The sequence below is a fragment of the Sesamum indicum genome, linkage group LG12 (genome assembly GCF_026168435.1).
Source record: "Sesamum indicum cultivar Baizhima isolate 11 linkage group LG12, ASM2616843v1, whole genome shotgun sequence".
NCBI lineage: Eukaryota > Viridiplantae > Streptophyta > Magnoliopsida > Lamiales > Pedaliaceae > Sesamum > Sesamum indicum.
In genome coordinates, this window is record NC_142668.1 from 12,672,141 (window position 1) to 12,694,664 (window position 22,524).

At 29.9% G+C, this 22,524-nt stretch overlaps 1 protein-coding gene across 1 annotated transcript; it reads right to left on the reverse strand.

The window, feature by feature from the left end:
* Positions 1 to 3,556: 3,556 nt before the first annotated feature.
* On the reverse strand, positions 3,557 to 13,734 carry LOC105175138 (germacrene-D synthase). Its single transcript, XM_011097484.3, is given in 13 exon segments — positions 3,557 to 3,844; positions 3,962 to 4,210; positions 4,297 to 4,435; positions 4,547 to 4,765; positions 4,849 to 5,221; positions 5,315 to 5,369; positions 10,779 to 11,051; positions 11,164 to 11,412; positions 11,772 to 11,910; positions 12,027 to 12,245; positions 12,668 to 13,040; positions 13,140 to 13,413; positions 13,539 to 13,734. Coding segments are annotated over 13 exon segments (2,973 nt in total). The 5' UTR covers positions 13,662 to 13,734.
* Positions 13,735 to 22,524: the final 8,790 nt, after the last annotated feature.

A 22,524-nucleotide genomic window follows, 5' to 3' on the forward strand; every position in this document is an offset into this window, starting at 1 on the left:
AGAACAACGGTACGACTCAAAGTCCAGTGTGGCTAGTCAGTGTAACCTATCTCCTGAAAAGTACGTGGCATTGAATGAGCTATGTACTCAGTAAGTATATCTAACCGACTATATATATGTGCACACAGGCAACAAGTCACGTGCAATTCAATCACATCATCTAACTAATATTCATCATATAGCAAAAACAGATGTAATGAATAATACATGTCCACAACAGTAAATCAATCCGCGATATAGTATTTGACGTTATTATTTATATTAAAGCCCACGTGAGGAATTTCATAATGTCGCAATAGCCGTCAAAATTCATTATTTTCCTCAGAAACTTCCAATAGGACGGCTGATCACATTGATAAATGTAGCCCCCCCAATTTACCACATTTAATTTTATCTTGTCAATATAATATATAAATATCACAAGAGATAATAAATATGATCAAAAATTAAAATTCATTTAATGTTCCATAGACATCGTAATTGTCGTCAAGAATGGAAGTAATTTTGAGAATTTTGGTTAGCATTCTTCTTGCAATATGGGTAATGGGGCTCAAAATAGACTTCAACTACCCAAAAGTAGCATTCCCCGCTTTATCTCTTGCAAAAGGCAATCTATTTGCAAGTCTAAATCCTTCCGACACCTACAATATTTATACATTTCATTGCTGTATAGTATAGTATGTATGAATTTGCTTATGTTAAGACTAATATAGCAGTACCTCGTAATATGGCTGAGCTCTTTCTGATGCATCTTTTATATAATGCTAAAGTCCAATTTTGTAAAATTCAGTAATATCTCGTTATGTGATTCATCTTATTTGTATATGGAAATGAATTTCTTAGCTCCCACTCTGTTGGAACTCTTAAGAATTCGGATTTTCAGGACTTTCTTTAACTTGTCGAAATAGAACTGTTCATGTTTGGGAATAAAGAATCCAGATTAGAGGAGGAGAAATGCTTTCTCAAGAATTTCTTCCCCAGCTATTCTGAACTGTGTTGCCTCAAATAAATCTAACATCCCTTCGGCATTTTTGATCAATGATAAGTTGAATTCCTTCACTGTCTATGAATTTGTTGAAAATATCTGATATGAATTTATTTGCGAAGTCAATTTCTTCTTCAAAATGATAACCAATGCCAAGGCGTTGAACTACGTCAACGAATTCTAATTTCTGAGGTGAATCATCAACTGTCTGAGCCAGCATAGTTCTCACCATGTTTTTTTGTCTTTGTAGTTCTTCCTCTTGGACAAAAGAGTTTTCCTACACACAGACATGAAACAACGTGGCACATAACATGTTTTGTTCCCATGTAACAAAATTAAAGTTTTCATACAATATTAATGCATGATTTGAAGCTAATTATGTACAAAAATGCAAAAGCATATGTTAGGAAATACTCTCCCCAGATGCTTCGATGATACTTGATTGCTCGATGGACCTCATCTACATCAACGTCCTTAGTGAAAATTGGAACATTTAATGACTCAAATTCCATTCTAATTGTCTTTTATTTTATTTTCTTTTGTAGCAAGAACTTGTCCTCCTCATGCGAAGTTCATTAAAACATAAAAAGTAGTCGTGAAGAATCGCCACAAAGAAATTGTGTACCTTCACTCTTAGTTGCCACAAAAATGTAATCCATGAGCATTACACTCGACAACGATGTGGTCTTTTTCTACTACCAAGAAAATTATGTGCTTCACCCTTCAACAAACACATACACAGCTAGTGCATGTGAAGTAATTTTGTCAACAATGACAAAATTTAATTGATGAAGCTGACAATTACCTATAGACGGAGAAAGCAAAGTTAATAAGGGAACAAAAATAATGTTGCCGATGGAAAAATAACAATAACATAAAAATAATTATTGAGAGAATATTGTTGAATTTTTATAGTAGATAGCTAGCATTATCTCATATATACAAATACTTAGACAAATAAACAAAAAAGCGATTGGATTATGATTTCAATTTTTGGTTAAAATATTGAATCGATATCATAGTCCTGGATTGGCAGAATTCTGCTACCACAACCTGAAATAGCTCACGTGTCATTTGGTTTTGTCTAGCGATTAAGGTCAAGTCATTATCTTTACTGCGGGGACCAATAAAATGTGTGGTATATTACATTTGCTTGCTGCCATATCATATCTTATTTCATCAAATGTTTTTCTATTTATTTTAAAAAATATTTAAATTGTCGAGAAAATTATTTCATATTAATTTTAATCATAGATCGTGTAATGAATAATTTAATACTTTATAAGATCTAAACAATATATATATTGCTACTATATACAAAAATATAATATTAAATTTTAGAGAAATTTGACTACTTGTTGCAATATTTTTTCAATTTTTTAATATTTTTCATGATAAAAAAAATTCCAAATGGTTTTTGTCAACCTCATATGTCTTACCTTTTGTACTTAAATAATGTCACGTTCTTTTTAGCTGATGATAACAGCGTTTTCTCACACAAAGTTTCTTTTTCCTCACAAATTTCTGCTATTTCTCTCTAACATTCTCACACAAATAAATAAATACACAATAATTTCTACAGATATATGTATCTTGTAACTTTAGAAGTAACATATATGTTGTTTTTTTATTTATTTTAAATTTTTTGAATGATATTGATGTATTGTATACAGTATTTTGAATAATAGTATGTTGATTAATTTAAAATTGTCGATTATAAAAAAAAAATAAAATAAAATATTTACGTACATAATTTATGAAAATTATTAGTTGTAATTGATAAGCCAATATCTAGAGAAATGTATACACGTAATTGTCCTTTTCTATGAATTTAGTTTGATGTTACTAATATAGATTAAAACCAAAATTCACTTCCTTTTTCACCGAGCTTCCTTCAGTTTATTTTCTCTATAATCTCTATGATTATGGGATGTCAGAAGATTTAAGGAAATATCGTGTGATTTGTGGACCATGATACACATATATAATAATAAGTATTTTAATTTCAGCCCATTACTAAAACTGAAATTACCATTAGTTTCTACATTTTAAAAAGGCCCACATCCTATCAGATACATTAAGACACAAATTTACTAAAATCGTATTTGATTATTTTATTGGGCCTAAAACTTTGACAGTCCATAATACATAATTATTTTACATAAAAGCCCAATATTGGATTAAGAATCCAACATTATTAAATTAATAAATCCAACAATCGAGGCATAAAAGCAGTTGAACAGTAGTAGGTCCATGGCCAAGATGCCAAGCTTGAAATAATCTTTAAGTATATAGTTCCATTTCATGAATTCTTTGTTTATTAATATGCTGAAATTTTATTAAATTCAGATACAAGATTCAGAACAGTCCCGACTTTGATACCTACACACAGTTTATATATAGATAACATAGTGATGTCAAACTCCATCAATCTTTAACTACACTTCCATTTGGTCAGGTCTTTATTTATTGAGACGCAGTAACTTTAATATATATGATTGGTGAAGTTGACGAGCAGGAGAGGTTCACCAGCCTCCAGCCTCCCACATCATTCAATTCCGACTTGGATCTTTAAACTGACATGATCGGTTCAACTAGCACGCCGTGTATGATGTCTTTTATATTAGCTTCGGACTTGGTATACTCATCGTCTTCCACATAGAAAAGATGTGCAATGCGAGGAAAATTGAGAGCTCGTGTTACGACCGGCATAGAGACTGGTATTGTTGGTCGAAGACTTTCCTGATTCATGTCCTTCCATGCTTTCGTGACTTGTTCTTGGAGTTCAGCAAAAGCTTCCTCCTTTGAGGCACCGTTTTCATTCATGTAACATTCCACTGCTGTGGGTTTCTTTTCAAACTATAAATGAAAATTAATAGAACCAAAAAATCTTGTAAGAAAGATAATAATTGGCATAATATGTCCAAGAAATTAAGTATAAATTGAGTGTGAAATTTGTGTTAATTAATTTCTTACCCCGTATCCTACCAAGTCGTTGGTTAACCTACAAATTGTTGCGGATGCAAGAAGAAGCAGTGGCTCACTTGTAATCCAGTCAAAGTCTTTCTTAGTTACTAGGTTTCCCATACCGACCAAGGATGTTGTTAACAACATCATATAAGCAGAAGTTACGATGGCTACCTTCATATATTCCTCCATCCTCGGCATATCCTTATTGTAAGACCATTTTGCCTCTTCTAAGTATGCCGTCACCAATTTTTTCATCTGCAAAATCGAAATAGAAATGGACGTACGAATATAAGTATAAATGAAAATGATTCATTCGTTTGCTAGATAAATTATATATATACCTCTTCTTTTGCATATTTGATACGATACGATCCGCTTGTCTTTTCAAGTTCATTTTCCATTTCCATTTACACATCACAAAGGGTTTCATAACATATTTTCATGTATGATGGCAACTGCTCCAAAGCATTAACATCCCATCTACATAGCGGCCGTAAAAGAAGGAAGATATAATAGTCATATCAAAATATTCACAAGTTATATTGTACCAAGTAAAATAGTATTGTTTTGAAAAAAGACTCAAAATGTGACCTTTGAATGAGGTCTGTAAAAAGCTGAAGATCATCTAATGTTCCATAAACATCGTAAATGTCGTCAAGAATGGAAGTAATGTTGATGATTTTGGTTAGCATTCTTCTTGCAATATGGTAATGGGGCTCAAAGTAGACTCCCACTATCCAAAAATAGCATTCCACCACTCTATCTTTTGCAAAAGGCAATCTATTTGCAAAGTCTAAATCCTTCCACCACCTACAATATTCACACATTTCGTTGTTGTAAGATTTAAGTTAGCATCTATGGATTTGCTTATGTTAAGACAAGTATAGCAGTACCCCGTAATATAGCTGAGCTCTTTCTGATGCATCTTTTGTATAATGTTAAAGTCCAATTTTGCAAAATTCAGTAGTATCTCATAATGTGATACATTTTGTTGGTATATGGAAATGAATTTCTTAGCTCCCACTCTGTTAGAACTCTTGAGAATTGGGATCTTCAGGGCTTCTTTAACTTGTGTCGAAAGAGAATTGTTCATGTTTGAGAGTGAAGACTCAAGATTGGAGGAGGAGAACTCCAATGCTTTCTCAAGAATTTCCTCCCCAACTATTCTGAACTGTGCTGCCTCAAATAACTCTAACATCTCTTCGAAGTTTTTTATCAGTGATGCCTTGAAATTCCCTTCACCATCTATGAATTTGTTGAAAATGTCTGATATAAAAAGGCGAAACACCAAATCAGAATAGAGAATCCATACTAGAGAAAGTCCAACTTCAAGAATTCATTATACTTGTTAATACTTACCACACGAGACAGGATAACCATGTTGTCTGAGCAAATGAAATCGAAGAGCAACAAGTCACGTGCAATTCACGTGCAATTCAATCACATCATCTAACTAATATTCATCATATAGCAAAAACAGATGTAATGAATAATACATGTCCACAACAGTAAATCAATCCGCGATATAGTATTTGACGTTATTATTTATATTAAAGCCCACGTGAGGAATTTCATAATGTCGCAATAGCCGTCAAAATTCATTATTTTCCTCAGAAACTTCCAATAGGACGGCTGATCACATTGATAAATGTAGCACCCCCTATTTTACCACATTTAATTTTATCTTGTCAATATAATATATAAATATCACAAGAGATAATAAATATGCCATAAGTTGAAATTCATTTAATGTTCCATAGACATCGTAATTGTCATCGAGAATTGAAGTAACTTTGAGAATTTTGGTTAGCATTCTTCTTGCAATATGGGTAATGGAGCTCAAAGTAGACTTCAACTACCCAAAGTAGCAATCTATTTGCAAAGTCTAAATCCTTCCACCACCTACAATATTTACACATTTCATTGTTGTATAGTATAGTATCTATGAATTTGCTTATGTTAAGACAAGTATAGCAGTACCTCGTAATATGACTAAGCTCTTTCTGATGCATCTTTTGTATAATGCTAAAGTCCAATTTGGCAAAATTCAGTAATATCTCATTATGTGATTCATCTTGTTTGTATATGGAAATGAATTTCTTAGCTCCCACTCTGTTGGAACTCTGGAGAATTGGGATTTTCAGGACTTCTTTAAGTTGTCGAAATAGAATTGTTCATGTTTGGGAGTAAAGACTCAAGATTAGAGGAGGAGAACTCTAATGCTTTCTCAAGAATTTCCTCCCTAGCTATTTTGAACTGTGCTGAATAAATCTAACATCCCTTCGACGTTTTTTATCAATGATAAGTTGAATTCCTTCACTGTCTATGAATTTGTTGAACAACTCTGGTGAACCACAAATTCAGAATAGAGAATCCATACTAGAGAAAGTGCAATTTCAAAGAATCATTATGCTCGCGAATGAGTAAAAGTTATTACTTACAATACGAGGCAGGATATCATTGTTGTCTGAGTAAACGAAAACAAAGAGCAATCGTGCAAATATCATTGTCTTCGCTACTGTACTTCAAGTAACTGTCATCTATGTATTGTAAGGATTTGTCGATTTCTTCTTCAAAATGATAACCAAAACCAAGACGTTGAATTGCATCAATGAGTTCTAATTTGTGATATGAATGATCTGGCGTTTGGACGAATGCCTTCCTCACCATTTCCTTTTGTCTTTGATGTTCTTCCTCTTCCGCAGCAAAATTTCCTGTACATAACATAGTTTTGCTCATAACAATCTGTTTATTTCATTCAATATCTCAAATTAACGTTTGCATACAATATTAAAGATGTGGAGTAACAAAAGGGAGAAATTATTTTAATAATGTAAAAAGAAATTACAGAATTGGGGTCATTTTGGCAGAACTATCAAGATTATATTGAACCGATTTGGCAAAACTATCAATATATTATCCCATAAAATAATAGAATCAAGACACGAAAGACTTAGAGAAATCAAATAAATGCAAGACCTTTTAAATATTTTTCGTAAATTAAAAGAGAGAATTAGTTACCGGTCATGAGGTATATAAAAACCTTAAATTCTACAGAAAAAAATAAATTATGGGGGGGGAAAAAAGGAAGATGATAGAAGCTAAGAGAATGACGGAAATCATGATAAACTCATGCTTTCTGCCTCAAGAACCCTCTTTTACAGACAAAAATATGGGGCAAAATAATTTTTAATCCCATAAAATAAGAGTAGAATTTTTTTTGGTACTACAATTATGGCATGTGATGCTTTTAGTCCCATAAAACTTAAAATCACGTCTTTTTAGTTCTAAAAAATGTTATGGGCTTTTTTAGTCCAAACAACGTCTTTTTGGTCTCAAAATCACAGCGCACGTGATTTTTGAGATAAAAAATATGTGATTATGAGTTTTATGGGACTAAAAGCAACACTTGCCACAGTTGTGGTACCAAAATAAATTCTATCTTTATTTTATGGAACTAAAAAACTATTTTGCCCCAAAAACATCCAATCCCTTTCCTTCTAGTAATAAAAGGAAGTTAATCTCTGCCACAATCCTGCAAAATATTCTTTAGCTCACAGACAAACCCGATCACTGAAGAGGGCAAGTAATACGTCCTTATGGAGAATTTAGTTTTGCTCTATTATTTATCCCCTTTTACTATCATTTGAGTCAAATTAGACCCTTTTAAGGTTATTTTAATTGAAACTTGACACAACCACTCTTATATAAATAATTAAACCAATTTATGCAGTAAAATCATTTTGAAATACGCAAGATAAATGCGAATAAAAGTGAAATATCGTATCTTGTCATATAAATGTATAAATAGAAACTTCAATGTATGTATACATGTGTATTCATTTATGTGTTTAGGTGCGTGTTTGCATCTGCGGCGCACCAAACACAAGTACACAAAACCTCAATTTCTTTCCAGTAGTTGGAATAGTTCAAAAAGAGCTACTGGAGTAGGTGTGTAAATGAATCGAACTTGACCATATTTTATGAGTTTGAGCTTGAGCTTGATTTTGTGTATTATGGCTCGAGCTCGAGCCCGAATCTTACATAATAAGCTTGAACTCGAGCTCGTAATACCCTGCTTTAAATTATAATTCTAAACACAATTATGTACAATTTATTATTAATCAACTAACTATTTGCAAAAACAAACAACTCTTACCAAATCCATAAAATCAAATTGATTAAGCCTTTTGATCTCATTATATATATATAATAAAATAACAATAAAATACAAAAAATAGTTCAACCATTATTATTATTATCACCAGTTTTAGATTAATTCATAAGATTCACTAAATTTTGACATAAATTTATAAGTAATATAATTCATACTATGTATCTTGATATAAATATAAAATTAAGAAATGAATATAAAATCATTAGTGAATCACTTGTTAATTTAAAAAAGTATAAGATAATACAATTATATACTAAAATATAACATAAATTTATATGTATCATATTAAATAATTATTTCATAAAAGAATATTATAATTTACTAAGTTGTTGATTAAGCTTATTTTTATATAAAAATTAAATGTATAAATAAAAGTATCATAATTTATTATTATCCAAGATAAAATATATAATATTGATTAATAATTATAATGTATGGTCAATTTTTTAGTATAAAATTGATAAAGTATTGAATATGTAATTAAATATATAAAAATTTGAAAAATAAAGATATATATAAAAAAATTAAAAATATTAAAAAAACTTGCAAACTAATGAACAAAGAAAAATGAGCTCGAACTCGAGTCGAGCTCAAAATCGTGTCGTCTGCCGCCCCTGTGCTGGTTTGTATTTCATATGGTTGGATGAGTATATATTTGACACACCTGAACCGAAACAAGCAGAGCTCAAGCGCAGCTCCTTCACAGTTAAAGGCTCAAACTCAACTTCGAATAGGCTATTTTAAGCTTTTCTACAAATGGACTCACACTCGAGCTTCAGCTCACCACCTCGAGTCTTGTTGCTCAATTATTATTTATTTATTTATTTATTTTTTAACATTTTACTATTTAATTTTTAAATAAAAATATACAGAAAAATACAATTTTAATCCTATAACTTAAGGTGGGTGGTATATTTAGTCCTACACGAATTGATTTTCACAATTTATTCCTATAATTTTATAAATTTTGGCAATTTTCATCCTTTCCCTGCTTCTTAAATTTTTATAAACTTGCTATGGGAATTCGGGTATATATAGATAGATATAGGTATACATTTGTGAGAGATCCTTAAATTTTGTGTTATTGTCAATTATAAATTAAAATGTCGGGCAAAAGTATTTTTTTTAGTCCCATAAAATAACTGGCAAAATTTTTTTAGTACCATAACTATGGCAAGTGTCGTTTTTAGCCCTGTAAAACATAAAATCACATCTTTTAGATCCCAAACTCACAACGCCTTTCAATTAGTCCCAAACAATGCATTTTTAGTTCCAAAAAACCAAATCACAAAGTCTTTTTAGTTCTAAACAATGCATTTTTAGTTCCAAAACCACAACGCACATGATCTTTTGGAACTAAAAAAACGTAATTTTAAATTTTATGTACGAGACACTAGTGTCACCTGCTATAGTTGAAGATCTTGTGGTACCAAAATATTTTTGCCTTTGTTTTATGAGACTGAAAAAATTAAAATGTTACATAATAAATATATTATTATTATTATTATTAATAACAACAATTATAATAGTAAAAATGATTGATGGCAACGCAACAGGTACAACCACCAGACCGTGATTCCCATGCAAGGAGGAAACCCTTGAGTCACCCTTTTAGCTCTCTCACTGAATTGCGTTCCCATAACATTTCGATGATTGCTTGCAAGAAAAATCTCATTTCATCTCATCTTTCAAAATAATTTTTTGGATATGCAATTATTAGTGAGAGATCTTTTAAAATATATTTCAAACACATTTGTTGTTTTTTAAGGAAAAAAAGAGACATAAAATTAACCATAATCATTAACATTCATATTAAAAGAAGTATAATTTTTCGTCATGTTTAATTACTACATTGGAAAGGAAAAAAAAAAGTAAAGAATACAAATTAACCGTGACTGAGCAACAATTAATAGACTTTATTTCTAAAAGTGGGGCCAAACACTAGCTTTAGCAAAACATTGCGCGTGGCAAATATTTTAGTATGTCTAAAATCCTGACAAATTTAGAATAACTATGGCCACAATTAAACTTTTGAATTAATTTTCTTTTACCGTGGAAGATTAAGTTTTTTAAATTATAGTCATTTATAGTGTCAGGAAAAACTAATTTCTTTGCTAGAGATATTTCGTTCTTACATATTATTTTTTACACAATATGACATCACGTATGCATTATTTATTTTCTCTCTCTCTTTTTTTTTTAATCTTATATCCAATCACACAACCAGAAAGAAAATTTATCTCAATCAAACACATTTAATCGCGTTTTTTATGATTGAATGAATAAAAATAATCTATCTGAGTGTCGCACCCTTGAATTTTTGCCAAGTCGTGCACACATTTGGTCACTTCGAGGTGTATTACTCAACAGACAGACGTTATAGACACAACTGAGAGCAGCAAACTTTTAGATATGCAATATAATTTACAGACAACAATTCCGTTAAATCATGAGTACACAGACAACGTCGCCAAGATGCCAAACTCGACCAATATTCTTTAAGTACATATGATATAGTTCAATTTCATCAAGTCCTTACATTTATTGATGATCATATGTATATGCTGTAATATTGTACATCAGATGAGTAACACAAGAACTTCACCAGCCTCCCACACCATCCCGACTTGGATCTTCAAACTGTCACAAGGGCTCAACGAGCACGTCGTATATCACGTCTTTTATATTAATTTTGGAATTGCTATACTCATCGGCATAGTCATAGAAAAGATGTACGATGCGAGCAAGATTGACAACACGCGTCAGGACTGGCACAGAGACTGGTGTCGGTTGAAGACATTCCTGATTCATATCCTTCCACGCTTTCTTGGTCAGTTTCCTAATTTCGACAACAGCTTCTTCCTTTGAAACACCGTATTGGTTCATGTAACAATGCACTGCTGCGCGTTTTTGTTCAAACTGTGCGGAAATTAGAACCAAAATCTTGTAAGAAACTGACATGATATATATATGTCCAAAAATATAAGTGCAAATTGAGTATAGTGGAATTTGTGTTAATTTAATTTCTTACCCCATATCCAACCACGTCGTTGGTTAATCTACAAACAGCTGAGGATGCTATTACAAGCAGTGGCTCGCTTGTTACCCAGTCAAAGTCTTTTTTGGTTACTAGGTTTCCCATACCAACCAAGGAAGTTGTTGACAACATCATATAAGTAGCAGTTACGATGGCCACCTTCATGTATTCCTCCATCGTCGGTGTATCCTTACTGTAAGACCATTTTGTCTCTTCTAAATATGCTCGCACCAACTTTTTCATCTGTAGAAAAGAAATTGAAAATGGACCAATCATCGATAGAGGTAATAAATTTGATGTACACTACTAAAACCCGTTTCGGTATAAATTAAAATGATCTACTCGCTCTGCAAGAATAAATATGGAAAATTATAATTTTCATCCAAGATGTAACAATTTTGGTTCTATACGAATTTTCATAATTTAATTCTATAATTTTGATTTCATTTTGCTGGAAAACCCCAATTCTAAGGGTCGTGTGCTTAACACGATACAATTTGATTAAAATTATTAATTTTTTTTTTTGTAAAAATTAATTCGTACAAAATTACAATTACCATCTTGTACAATGGAAATTGCAATTTTCAAAAATAAATATATACCTCTTCTTTCGCATATTGAACACGGTACAATTCGCCTATTTCTTTGACTTCATTTTCCATTTCAATATACACATCTGAAAGGGCTTCATAACATATTTTCAAGTACGCTGGCACCTGCTCTAAAGCATTAGCATCCCATCTGCAGGCAGTAAAATCAAACCAAAATGTATTTAAAAATTATACATATCTTACTTGCAAAAATATATTTTATACTAAGTAATATAGTGTTCTTGAAAAAGACTTGAATAATGCAACCTTTGAACGAGATCTGTAAAAACTTGAAGATCATCTAATGTTCCATAGACATCATAAATGTCGTCAAGAATGGAAGTCATGTTGAGAATTTTGGTTAGCATTATTCTTGCTTTATGGTAACGGGGCTCAAAATAAACTTCCACTATCCAAAAGTAGCACTCCGCCACTCTATCCCTTGCAAAAGACAATTTATTTGCGAAGTCTAAAGCCCTCCACCACCTACAACATACATCAACACTTTAATCAATCCTGTACAAGATTTCAATTAATTAAACATTTATTAGACAAATTATATTTTTAGTCTCATACAATAGAGGTTCAACTTTATTAGTCGTCTATTTAGCAGAAATTTTAAAATAGTTTCAAAATTGAAAAAGCTCAATATGTTTAGTCTCATAAATACCGTAAAGCAAAAAATTAAATGTATCGAATTTTTACAATTTTATGACTACTTTGAAAATCTCCTAAAACAGAGCACTAAATGTGTTGAGCTTTTTCAATTTAAAATCATTTTAAAAATCCCAATAAAAAGAATTAAAAATATAATTTTTTCTATTAAAATAGCGCACTTATATATATATATATATATATATATATATATATAGTATCGGTAAAGTTGTATGTTAGAACAAGTACAATACCTTGTAATCTCACTTAGCTCTTTTTGATGAAGTTTTTGGACAATGTTGTAGTCCAATTTCGCAAAATTCAGCAGTATCTCATTACATGATTTGTCGTGCTGGTACATAGGAATGAATTTCTTGGGTCCCAACCTACTCAAACTCTTGCGAATTGAGGTCTCCAGGGCAGCTTTAACTCGTGTGGAGAGAGAACAGTTCATGTTTGGAAGTAAATACTTAAGTTTAGAGGAGGAAAACTCCATTGCTTTGTCAAGTATTTCCTCCCCATGTACTCCAAAATGTGCTGCTTCGTATAACTCTAACAGTCCTTCAACATTTTCGACCAATGACTCCTCAAAATTTCCTTCACCGTCTAGAAATTTGTCAAACACGTCTGGTCGGACAAAATCAATCGATCAAAACAAACACCAAGTCAGAACAAACGATCCATGCCAGACAATAGTTCAATTTCAAAACATCCAAATGTCCTTACCACATGAGAGGGGATAACCTTGTTGTCTGAGTAAACGGAAACGAAGAGCAGTAGTACGAAGATCATTGTCTTTACTAGTGTACTCTAAGTAAGTGTCATGTATGTACCGTAACGATTTGTCAATTTCTTCTTCAAAATGATAACCAGAGCCAAGGCGTTGAACTACGTCAATAAGTTCTAATTTCTGAAGCGAATCATCAGGCGTCTGAGCCAGCATTGTCCTCACCATGTTTTTTTGTCTTTGCAGTTCTTCCTCTTCTGCAGAAGAGATTTCCTACACACATACATGAAAGAACATACCACATAACATGTTTTGTTCCCATGTAACGAAATTAAAGTTTTCATACAATATTAATGAATGAAGTGAAGCTAATTATGTACAAAAACGCAATTTTGTACCGTAGAAGCATATGTCAAGAAATATTTTCCCCAGACGCTTGGATGATACTTGATTGCTCGACGGATCTCATCTATATCAACTTCCTTAGTGAAAATTGGAACATTTAATGACTCAAATTCCATTCTAATTGTCTTTTATTTTTTTTCTTTGGTAGCAAGAACTTGTCCTCCTCTAGCGGAAATGGTGTATATATAGGGAACAGTGAGAGAAGGAGAGGATAAAATTGACAATTGGAAATTGATGGTTAAATGCACTTTGTCTCTCTGAATTGTAATTTATGCTGCATTCAAATCCCTAAATTACTAAATAGGTTTACTTGTATTTTTTGTTTTGGAATTTAGGTAATTTAACATTTTCGTCCGCTAATTTTTTAGAATATCATTTTGTTTTACATCTTTTTAATTTTTTAAATTTTACTCATTTTTTTTCATTAGAGTTGACCTTTTTTCTCTGCAAAAGTGCATGTTCATCTAACGTGACCTTTTAAAATAGAGGTTATTATTTATATTGGCTCATTTTTTTTAATATTTTTATTCTTTAACTTTTCAAAGTTGTAACTTTTTCCAACACTTTTATATTATTATTTATTTATTTATTTATTTTTTTAAATTATTTCAGTACTCGTCATGCACGTCTCTTACCCGTGCGATACATATATAGTAGTAAAAACAATAAATTACCTATGTTACAGAACGCAAAATGCATTTAACTCCTAACAAATATATACTAATATATATGTAATCATATTTGGACACTTCTAAAAGAAATAAATAAATATACTTTTGATCAATTTTTCAAAACTAGTTATCTAAAAACAAAAATATTATTCATCTTTATTAGAAAAACTCAATTCTTTAAAGTTAAATAGTTAACAACTTAATTTTAAAATTTGAAAAAATTATACATTGAATACTTTTGTGTATGTATTTAATTTTAATCCATATTTTACTTAGTCGACTTTAGTCTTTTAAGGGTATGTTCTATGCAAACAATATTGTATTTAATTATTGTTGCTGTCTTATTTTTTTGGGGTAAATAACTAAGAATTTTCTTGTAATTTTTCATAATTATTAATATTTTCTCATTATTTAATAAATTAAGAATACCCTTTAAAATTAACATTCATCTAACAAATACTCACTTATAACAGATTATTGCAGAAGGATACTTAGATGATCATTAATTTTAAGAAAATATTTATAATTTTTTTATATTTATAATTATAATAATTTTAAATAAGTCTATTATAATTTATTTATTTATTTATTTAAAATTGATTTACTTAACGGGGTTGAGGATGGGATGTTTCTTGTTTGGACATATAATACCCATCACGAGTCAGTCTTATCCTGATAAGATTATATTTATTGATTGATCTCTTGTTGGCTTTTTGTATATAGGTAGATTTTCTTCCTAAATTACATAATTCTTGATTGAAGAAAAGTATTATTGTGCCGAATGATAATTAAAAATGGTATAATGCAATTTACGCCTTATAATATTACAAATAAGTAAATTATCTTTTTATAAAAAATTAATAGCAATTTATCCACTTATATTTTTTTAAAATGAAGCGATTTATAAGGAGGTAAGTTGCTTAATTTTAAAAAATACAAGTGGGTAAATTCCTGAAATTTAAAAAATACAGAGGGATAAATGCTAAATTTTTTTTCTATGGGGATAATTTGTATATTTGCGATATCATAAGGGGGCTAAATTGCATTTTTCCCAAACTAAAAAATGAGAAATTTACTTTAGTGCACTTTAATATTTTTTAAGAAAATTTTCTGTAATAGTTTATGACAAAACAAAAAAAAAAAAAACAAAATTAGGGCGTTCTCATTTATTATCAAATTAGTAAACTCGATTATTGCTTTTCAACAACAGTAACAAAATAAATAAATATGTATATTGTTGCTTGTGATGAGCAAGGGGAATTGTTTAAATGGTGATTAGCTATCGTACAAGTATAATTATATTGACGAAATAAAAATTGAACATAAAAAAGTCAACTAGAGAGTTTATGACATATCAAAGAATCGACACAAAACTATTCTAATCGACTTATTTTTTACCAAGAAGCACGAAACAAATAACAAAACAAGAATCCTACTTACTTCGTAATTTCCTTACCAAACATATCAAAGTGGATGTTGGACAATATTTTGCTTCAATTATTAAAAACATCTTTGATCGATCCTATATTGACTACACAACTGAATAAAATATCTTTATTATTTATATATTCTTAATTAGTTTGCGTGAATCATGTGATCGCCCACAATATCTTCCTGTCTTTTTTTTTTGCAATAGCTTCTACGGATATATTATATTTATTAACTTTTAATAGTAACATATATGTTGTTTTTTTATTTATTTTAAATTTGTTGAATGGTATTGTATGTTCAAATAATTGAATGTTTATTAATTTAAAATTATCGATGTAACTTTTTTTTTTAAAAAAAAGGTATATAGGTAATTGACCATTTTTATGAATTAATATAGATTAAAACAAATATTCATGTCCTTTTCTAATTAGAGTACAGACAAATCCTATACGTAAGTTTTCTTGCAGTTTATACAACTGTTGATTAGAGGAAATGACATTGATCTTGATCAAGAGTATTAATAACTCAACCATACAAAATATATAAATTATTATTCTTCCTTAAAAATATAAAAGTATGATCAGACAAGTGTTAGTGGGTTCAATTATTATTTGTGCCGAAAGATGAAAAGAATATCAAGTGTTAGTGATTAAAATTATTTTGTATTTGTGCCTAAAGATGAAAAGAATATCAGATAAGTATCAGTGGATTAAATTATTATTTGTGCATAAAGATATAAAATTATCAGATAAATATCAGTGTATATGGAAGGGAAAAATATTATTTTAGTCCGCTAGTATGCCTAATTTTAATTTTAGTTCGATAACTATGTTCATTTTTGTTTAGGTCTAGTAACTTACGAAATTGCTTACTTTTAGTCCTCTGGCAGATTTCCGGACAATTTTACCCCTATGCAATTTTTGAAAGGCAGTTTTCGTCCATATGCACTCATAGGGGTAAAATTATCCGAAAATCTGCCAGAGGACTAAAAATAAGCAATTTCGTAAGTTATTGGACCTAAAAAAAAATGAATATAGTTATCAGACTAAAATAAAAATTAGGCATACTTAGCAGACTAAAATAATATTTTTCCCGTATATGGAATGATTTTGAATTCAACTTATTTTTCACCAAAAGAAAAAACAAGAAAGACTTTCAACTTTCATAAGCGATCAAACAAGAACTTAATTTCTGAAAAAAATTGAGAAAGTGATTACTAAAATGTACATGGTTAAAATGAATTGTGGAGATATTGGGATATATGTCTAAGGCCAAAAATTCAAAATTTATTATTTCTTTTTTATTAGATGTTAGTTAAATTTATTATTTCTTATATTTTTACTTGATTAAATATATTTTGGAAAGATTGCAATTTCAATCCTATAATTATAGGATGGTCACTATTTTTGTCCTGTTAAAAATCAAATTTAGCAATTTAATCCTATAATTTAAAAACTGGCAACATTAGGACAATTCCAACCAATTTTGCCGAAAAATTGCACACGACCTAATTAAATTGGGGATTCTGGCGAAATTGGTCGGAGATCTCCTAAAAATGCACCCAAAAAAAAATGCATGAAATGTGAATTCAGTGGAACCAAAATTACCATCCCCCATAATTATAGGACTAAAGCTGCATTTTTTGGGATAAATTACCATTTTCTAAAACAACAAAAATTCCCATCAAAACATCACAATGAACCTTTTGGAAAAAAAACATCAGCAACTCATACAATAAAAAGAAAAAGAAAATGAAAAGAAGAAAGTGGAAATGGAAGGAGACCATTGTCGAAAACAACAAAATCCCAAACAAAACATTAGAATGAACTCTTTGGGGAACAATATCATCAACTCATACAACAAAAAGAATAAGAAAGTGAAAAGAAAAGTTACCATAATCTGGGACACCCACAGCCACCAGCCAAGCGGGTCGAAGAAGAGGCGTTAACGCCTTTCTTCCAATCTACCTCCAAACGAACTTTGGATAAGTAGGATTTAGTAACTATGCAAGAGAAAACAAAAATTTAGGGTTGAATTGTTCAATTTTTGCCTAGGGATTCCGATTTTAAAAGGGAAAAAATGTGGAAGGATATTTGATTTGCTTTGCCCGTTCTTTTTTTCAAAGTCTGAAGTGAAAATGAGAACCCCCCTCGTGACTCAAACAAACCTTAACACCCATACCGGCCATGTATATGGCACATGTCATTTGCCGTTATCTTGGGACTAAGAAGCATGGTTTTGTGTCTTATAGTACTAAAAATGACACCTGCCAAAGTTATGGTATCAACAGATTCAGCTCTAGTTTTATGGGACTAAAAAAATATTTTTCCTGATTTAGTAACTTTAAAAATCACATCTTGAGATAAAGGACATAGGAAAAAATACAAACAACCCCCTTGTGATATTTGCAAATGATCAAATTACTATTCTATGAAAGAAAAAATAACAATTTACTTCCCTATATTTTTAAAAATACAGCTATTTATCTCAACATATTTTTCAAAGTGAAGTAATTTATCTCTTTAGATAGGGAGGTAAATTGCTTCATTTTAAGAAATACAAGGGATGAATTGTTATTATTTTCTTAAACCGAATAATTTCTTCATTTACAATATTATAGGGAGTTAATTACTTCATTTATTATATACAGGGAGTTAAATTGCACAAACCCCAAAGGACATATTTGGTAGCTTTTACTTTTTTCTGAAAATTTTACAACTCTATCGTTGACATCAAAATTTTTGAAAAGAAAAATAGTCTTATAACTATAGAAGGGTAGTAATTTTGGTCTTGTTGAAAAAAAAAATTTCAATTTGGTCTTATAATTAAAAAAAAAATACAATTATTGGAACTGAGACCAATTTTGATAGAAAATCGCATGTGACTGATACATGAGCCAATAAAATTGGAGATTCCAGCAAAAACTATTCTTGAGATAGCATTTATCCTCTTGAAGTAGTAAATACAACACGTACCCCTTTTAAATTGCAGAATTAGACAAATTACCCTCTATCATGAATATATAATTAACTATATAGTTTTAAGAGAAAAGTATTATTTGTCCGCTAAGTATGTCTAATTTTAATTTTAGTTCGATAACTATGTCCATTTTGATTTAGGTCCAGTAACTTACAAAATTGCTTACTTTTAGTCCTCTGGCAGATTTTCGGACAATTTTATCCCTATGAGTGCATATGGACTAAAACTGCCTTTCAAAAGTTGCATAGGAGTAAAATTGTCCGAAAATCTGCCAGAGGACTAAAAGTAAGCAATTTCGTAAGTTATTCGACCTAAAAAAAATGGACATAGTTATCGTACTAAAATTAAAATTAGGCATACTTAGCGGACTAAAATAATACTTTTTCCTAGTTTTAAATATATTTAGTATAGTAACTTTGCACATTAATTAAATCATCATCAATTTTTCTAACTAAAATAAATATTTTTAAAGCAAGATATAAAAGTATTTAATAAATAAATATTTTATATTAAAAGTAAAAATAATAAATTAATATAATTGATGCACAATAAACATAATATTCCTAATTAGGGGTGTAGATGATTCAAGTCGAGCTGAACACATTATTGTTCAAGTTTGTTTGAATTATTATCGAGCTTCAAAAATTGTGTTTGAATTTAGTTTGGTTATTATTCTAGACGAGCTCAAACGAGCTTTAATTGAATCAAACTCGAGTCGAGTTTGAGTAATTTGATATTTTGAAGTATATTTTACTATTTTTTCACTAATCGAATCAAGTTCGAGCAGAGCTCAAAAGTTATCGAATAAAATTTTTTGTTCAAGTTTGATTTGTTAAATTTGATAAATCAAATTCAAACGAGTTTTTATTGATCGATTTCAATTGAGTATTGAATAATTTAATTATTTTTTGAGTACTTTTGCTAATGGCTCATATGTAGCGAAGCAGTTGAACAAAATCACAGCCAAGATGTGCCAAACTTGATTAATCCTTAACTATCTATATATATACATATATATATAGCTGCACTTCTTTGGTCATCTTTATTTATTACTATGCTATAATTTTACTGGCAAATTAGTTGAGGATCACATGAGTTCAGCCTCCGACACTGTCCTGACTTCAAACTGCAATGGGCTCAACGAGGACAAATACTTACCACATGAGACACGATAACCTTATTGTTTGAGTAAACGAAGACGAAGAGCAACAATAAAAAGATCATTGTCTTTGTTATTGCACTCTTAAGTGTCGTGCATGCATCGTAAGGATTTGTCAATTTTCTTGCAAGTTTATACAACTGTTGATTAGAGGAAATGACATTGATCTTGACCAAAAGTATTAATAACTCAACCATATAAAATATATAAATTATTATTCGTCCTTAAAAATATAAAAGTATGATCAGACAAGTGTTAGTGGGTTCAATTATTATTTGTGTCGAAAGATGAAAAGAATATCAAGTGTTAGTGATTAAAATTATTTTGTATTTGTGCCTAAAGATGAAAAGAATATCAGATAAGGGGTGAATAGCAATTTATCCCCCTGTGATATTAAAAATGAGCACATTACCCCCCTATAAAAAAAATATAGCAATTTATCTCCCTATACTTTTTAAAATGAAGCAATTTACCTCCTTATATAGGGAGGTAGACTGCTTCATTTTAAAAATCATAGGGGGGTAAATTGTTGTATTTTAAAAAATATAGGGAGGTAAATCGCTATTTATTTTTTCACAAGGGGGTAATTTGCTCATTTGCGATATCACAAGGGGGTTGCTTGCATTTTTCCCATCAGATAAGTATCAGTGGATTAAATTATTATTTGTGCATAAAGATATAAAATTATCAGATAAATATCAGTGTATATGGAATGCTTTTGAAATCAACTTATTTTTCACCAAAAGAAAAAACAAGAAAGACTTTCAACTTTCATAAACGATCAAACAAGAACTTAATTTCTGACAACGGTTGATTAGAAATGAATAACATTGATCTTGACAAAAAGTATTAATAATTACTCAACCATATAAAATATATAAAAAATATATAAATGCAAAAGCGTACTTGAATCCATATCCATAGAAAACTCAATGGAATCATGTCAACATCCTACAGATCAACATGTTTTCGCTAGCTTCCTTTAGTTTCTTTTCTCTCTAATCTCTCTAATTATGGGATATTAGAAGATATAATGAAATATCGTGTGATATGGGGACCATGAGACACATATATATAGTAATAAATATTTTAATTTCAGCCCATCACTAAAATTGAAATTATAATTAGTTTCTACACATTAAAGACCCACATTCTATATATCAGATACATTAAGATCCAAATTACTGAAATTGTATTTGATCACTTTATTAAGCTTAAAACTTTGACAATCTATAATACATAATTAAGGATCTAACATTATTGAATTAATAAACCCAACAATCGGGGCAACATAAAATATAAAAAATACAGTAACGCCCACAGTCTCAATAGTCAGTATAGAAGAAGATTTACTATTATCTAAAGTTTTATTAGTTGTGAACTAAAATTATGATAAATAATTATATTAATCATGGCTAATTAAATCAAATTTGATGTTAAAATTTAGTTTATTCATCATGACAAATGCTTTAGCTATAATTGTAAAAATAATTGTTAATAAACGTCGTATCGTCGTGGTCAATAACTAATTGCAATGACTATTTATTTTTAATTATATTAATTAGCAATAATTAAATATTATAATTTTTTTTCTAGATGGGGGAATTTGTATTCTTTTCCACGTTAGTGGGTTTGAGGAAAAATTACAATTTTAGTTTTGTAAAGGATATGGAGTGAAAAGTTTAGTCCAGTACGAATTTATTTTGGTATTATTATCCAATAATTTTAAAAAGTTAGCATACTAAGACCAAAAATTCCCAGAATTTGCTACGATAGTTGAAAAAATGTGTACAATAAGCTGGTCATATGTGTGTACTTTTCCTGCTTTAATAACAAAGTTCGATCATTTTATTCTTAATGTGCAAAATTTTTTAAATTACAACATATAATTATCAAAAATAATTTATACAGAATTAAAATTATCACAAGGCTAAAATTATAATTTTCTAGAGGGTTTTATGCATTAGCGTATTCAGTCTGTGTGAAGTTACTATAATTTTGTTTAAAATATTTTCCATAAAGGAATATTCTTTTCCAAATATATTAACGAAAAGATTATGCAATATTAATTTGTCCATGCCAAACTATGCTAAGTTTCGTATGAAAATTTATGCGCAAGAAACTAAATTGCAAATGATATTTTAGATGATGGAATAAAATGATTTATGCTAATAGGTAAAACTTTTGAAAGAATAAATTTAGAAAAATCACATAATTTAATTGAAAATTAATATCGCAAATTCATTGAAGGAACTAGTTCCTATGTCTCTATTTAGTGAAATAGCAATTGTAGTCCCATAAGTTATCATTTATTATGAAATTAGCATTTTTAGTTCATAACTTATAAAATTAACACTTTTAGTGCTCATACACTTCTCCATCTACAATTTAAGGATGCAGATCACGTGCCTTGCACATTGCCATTAAGTATTTTTTATTAGAGAAAAAATTGACCCTTTTTCAAATAGTAGCATATGAATGTTTCATTTGACCTACTTGATTCACTTGTGGAAGACATGATTTTTTGTGTTGCTTCTACTTGCTTCAACTTATAAAAATATAGGAAGGATATGATTCAATTTTTGTGAGAGAAGAGGAGGAAATTGCTATATTTCTTGCCCTAATTTTCTTTAAAATTTATTTTTTTCCACTCAAATGCAATTATATTTTCCCCCAAAATTGGTCCCAAACTAGAAAACAAATCAATTTTCCCTCCAACCAAAAATGCTTAACGATCAC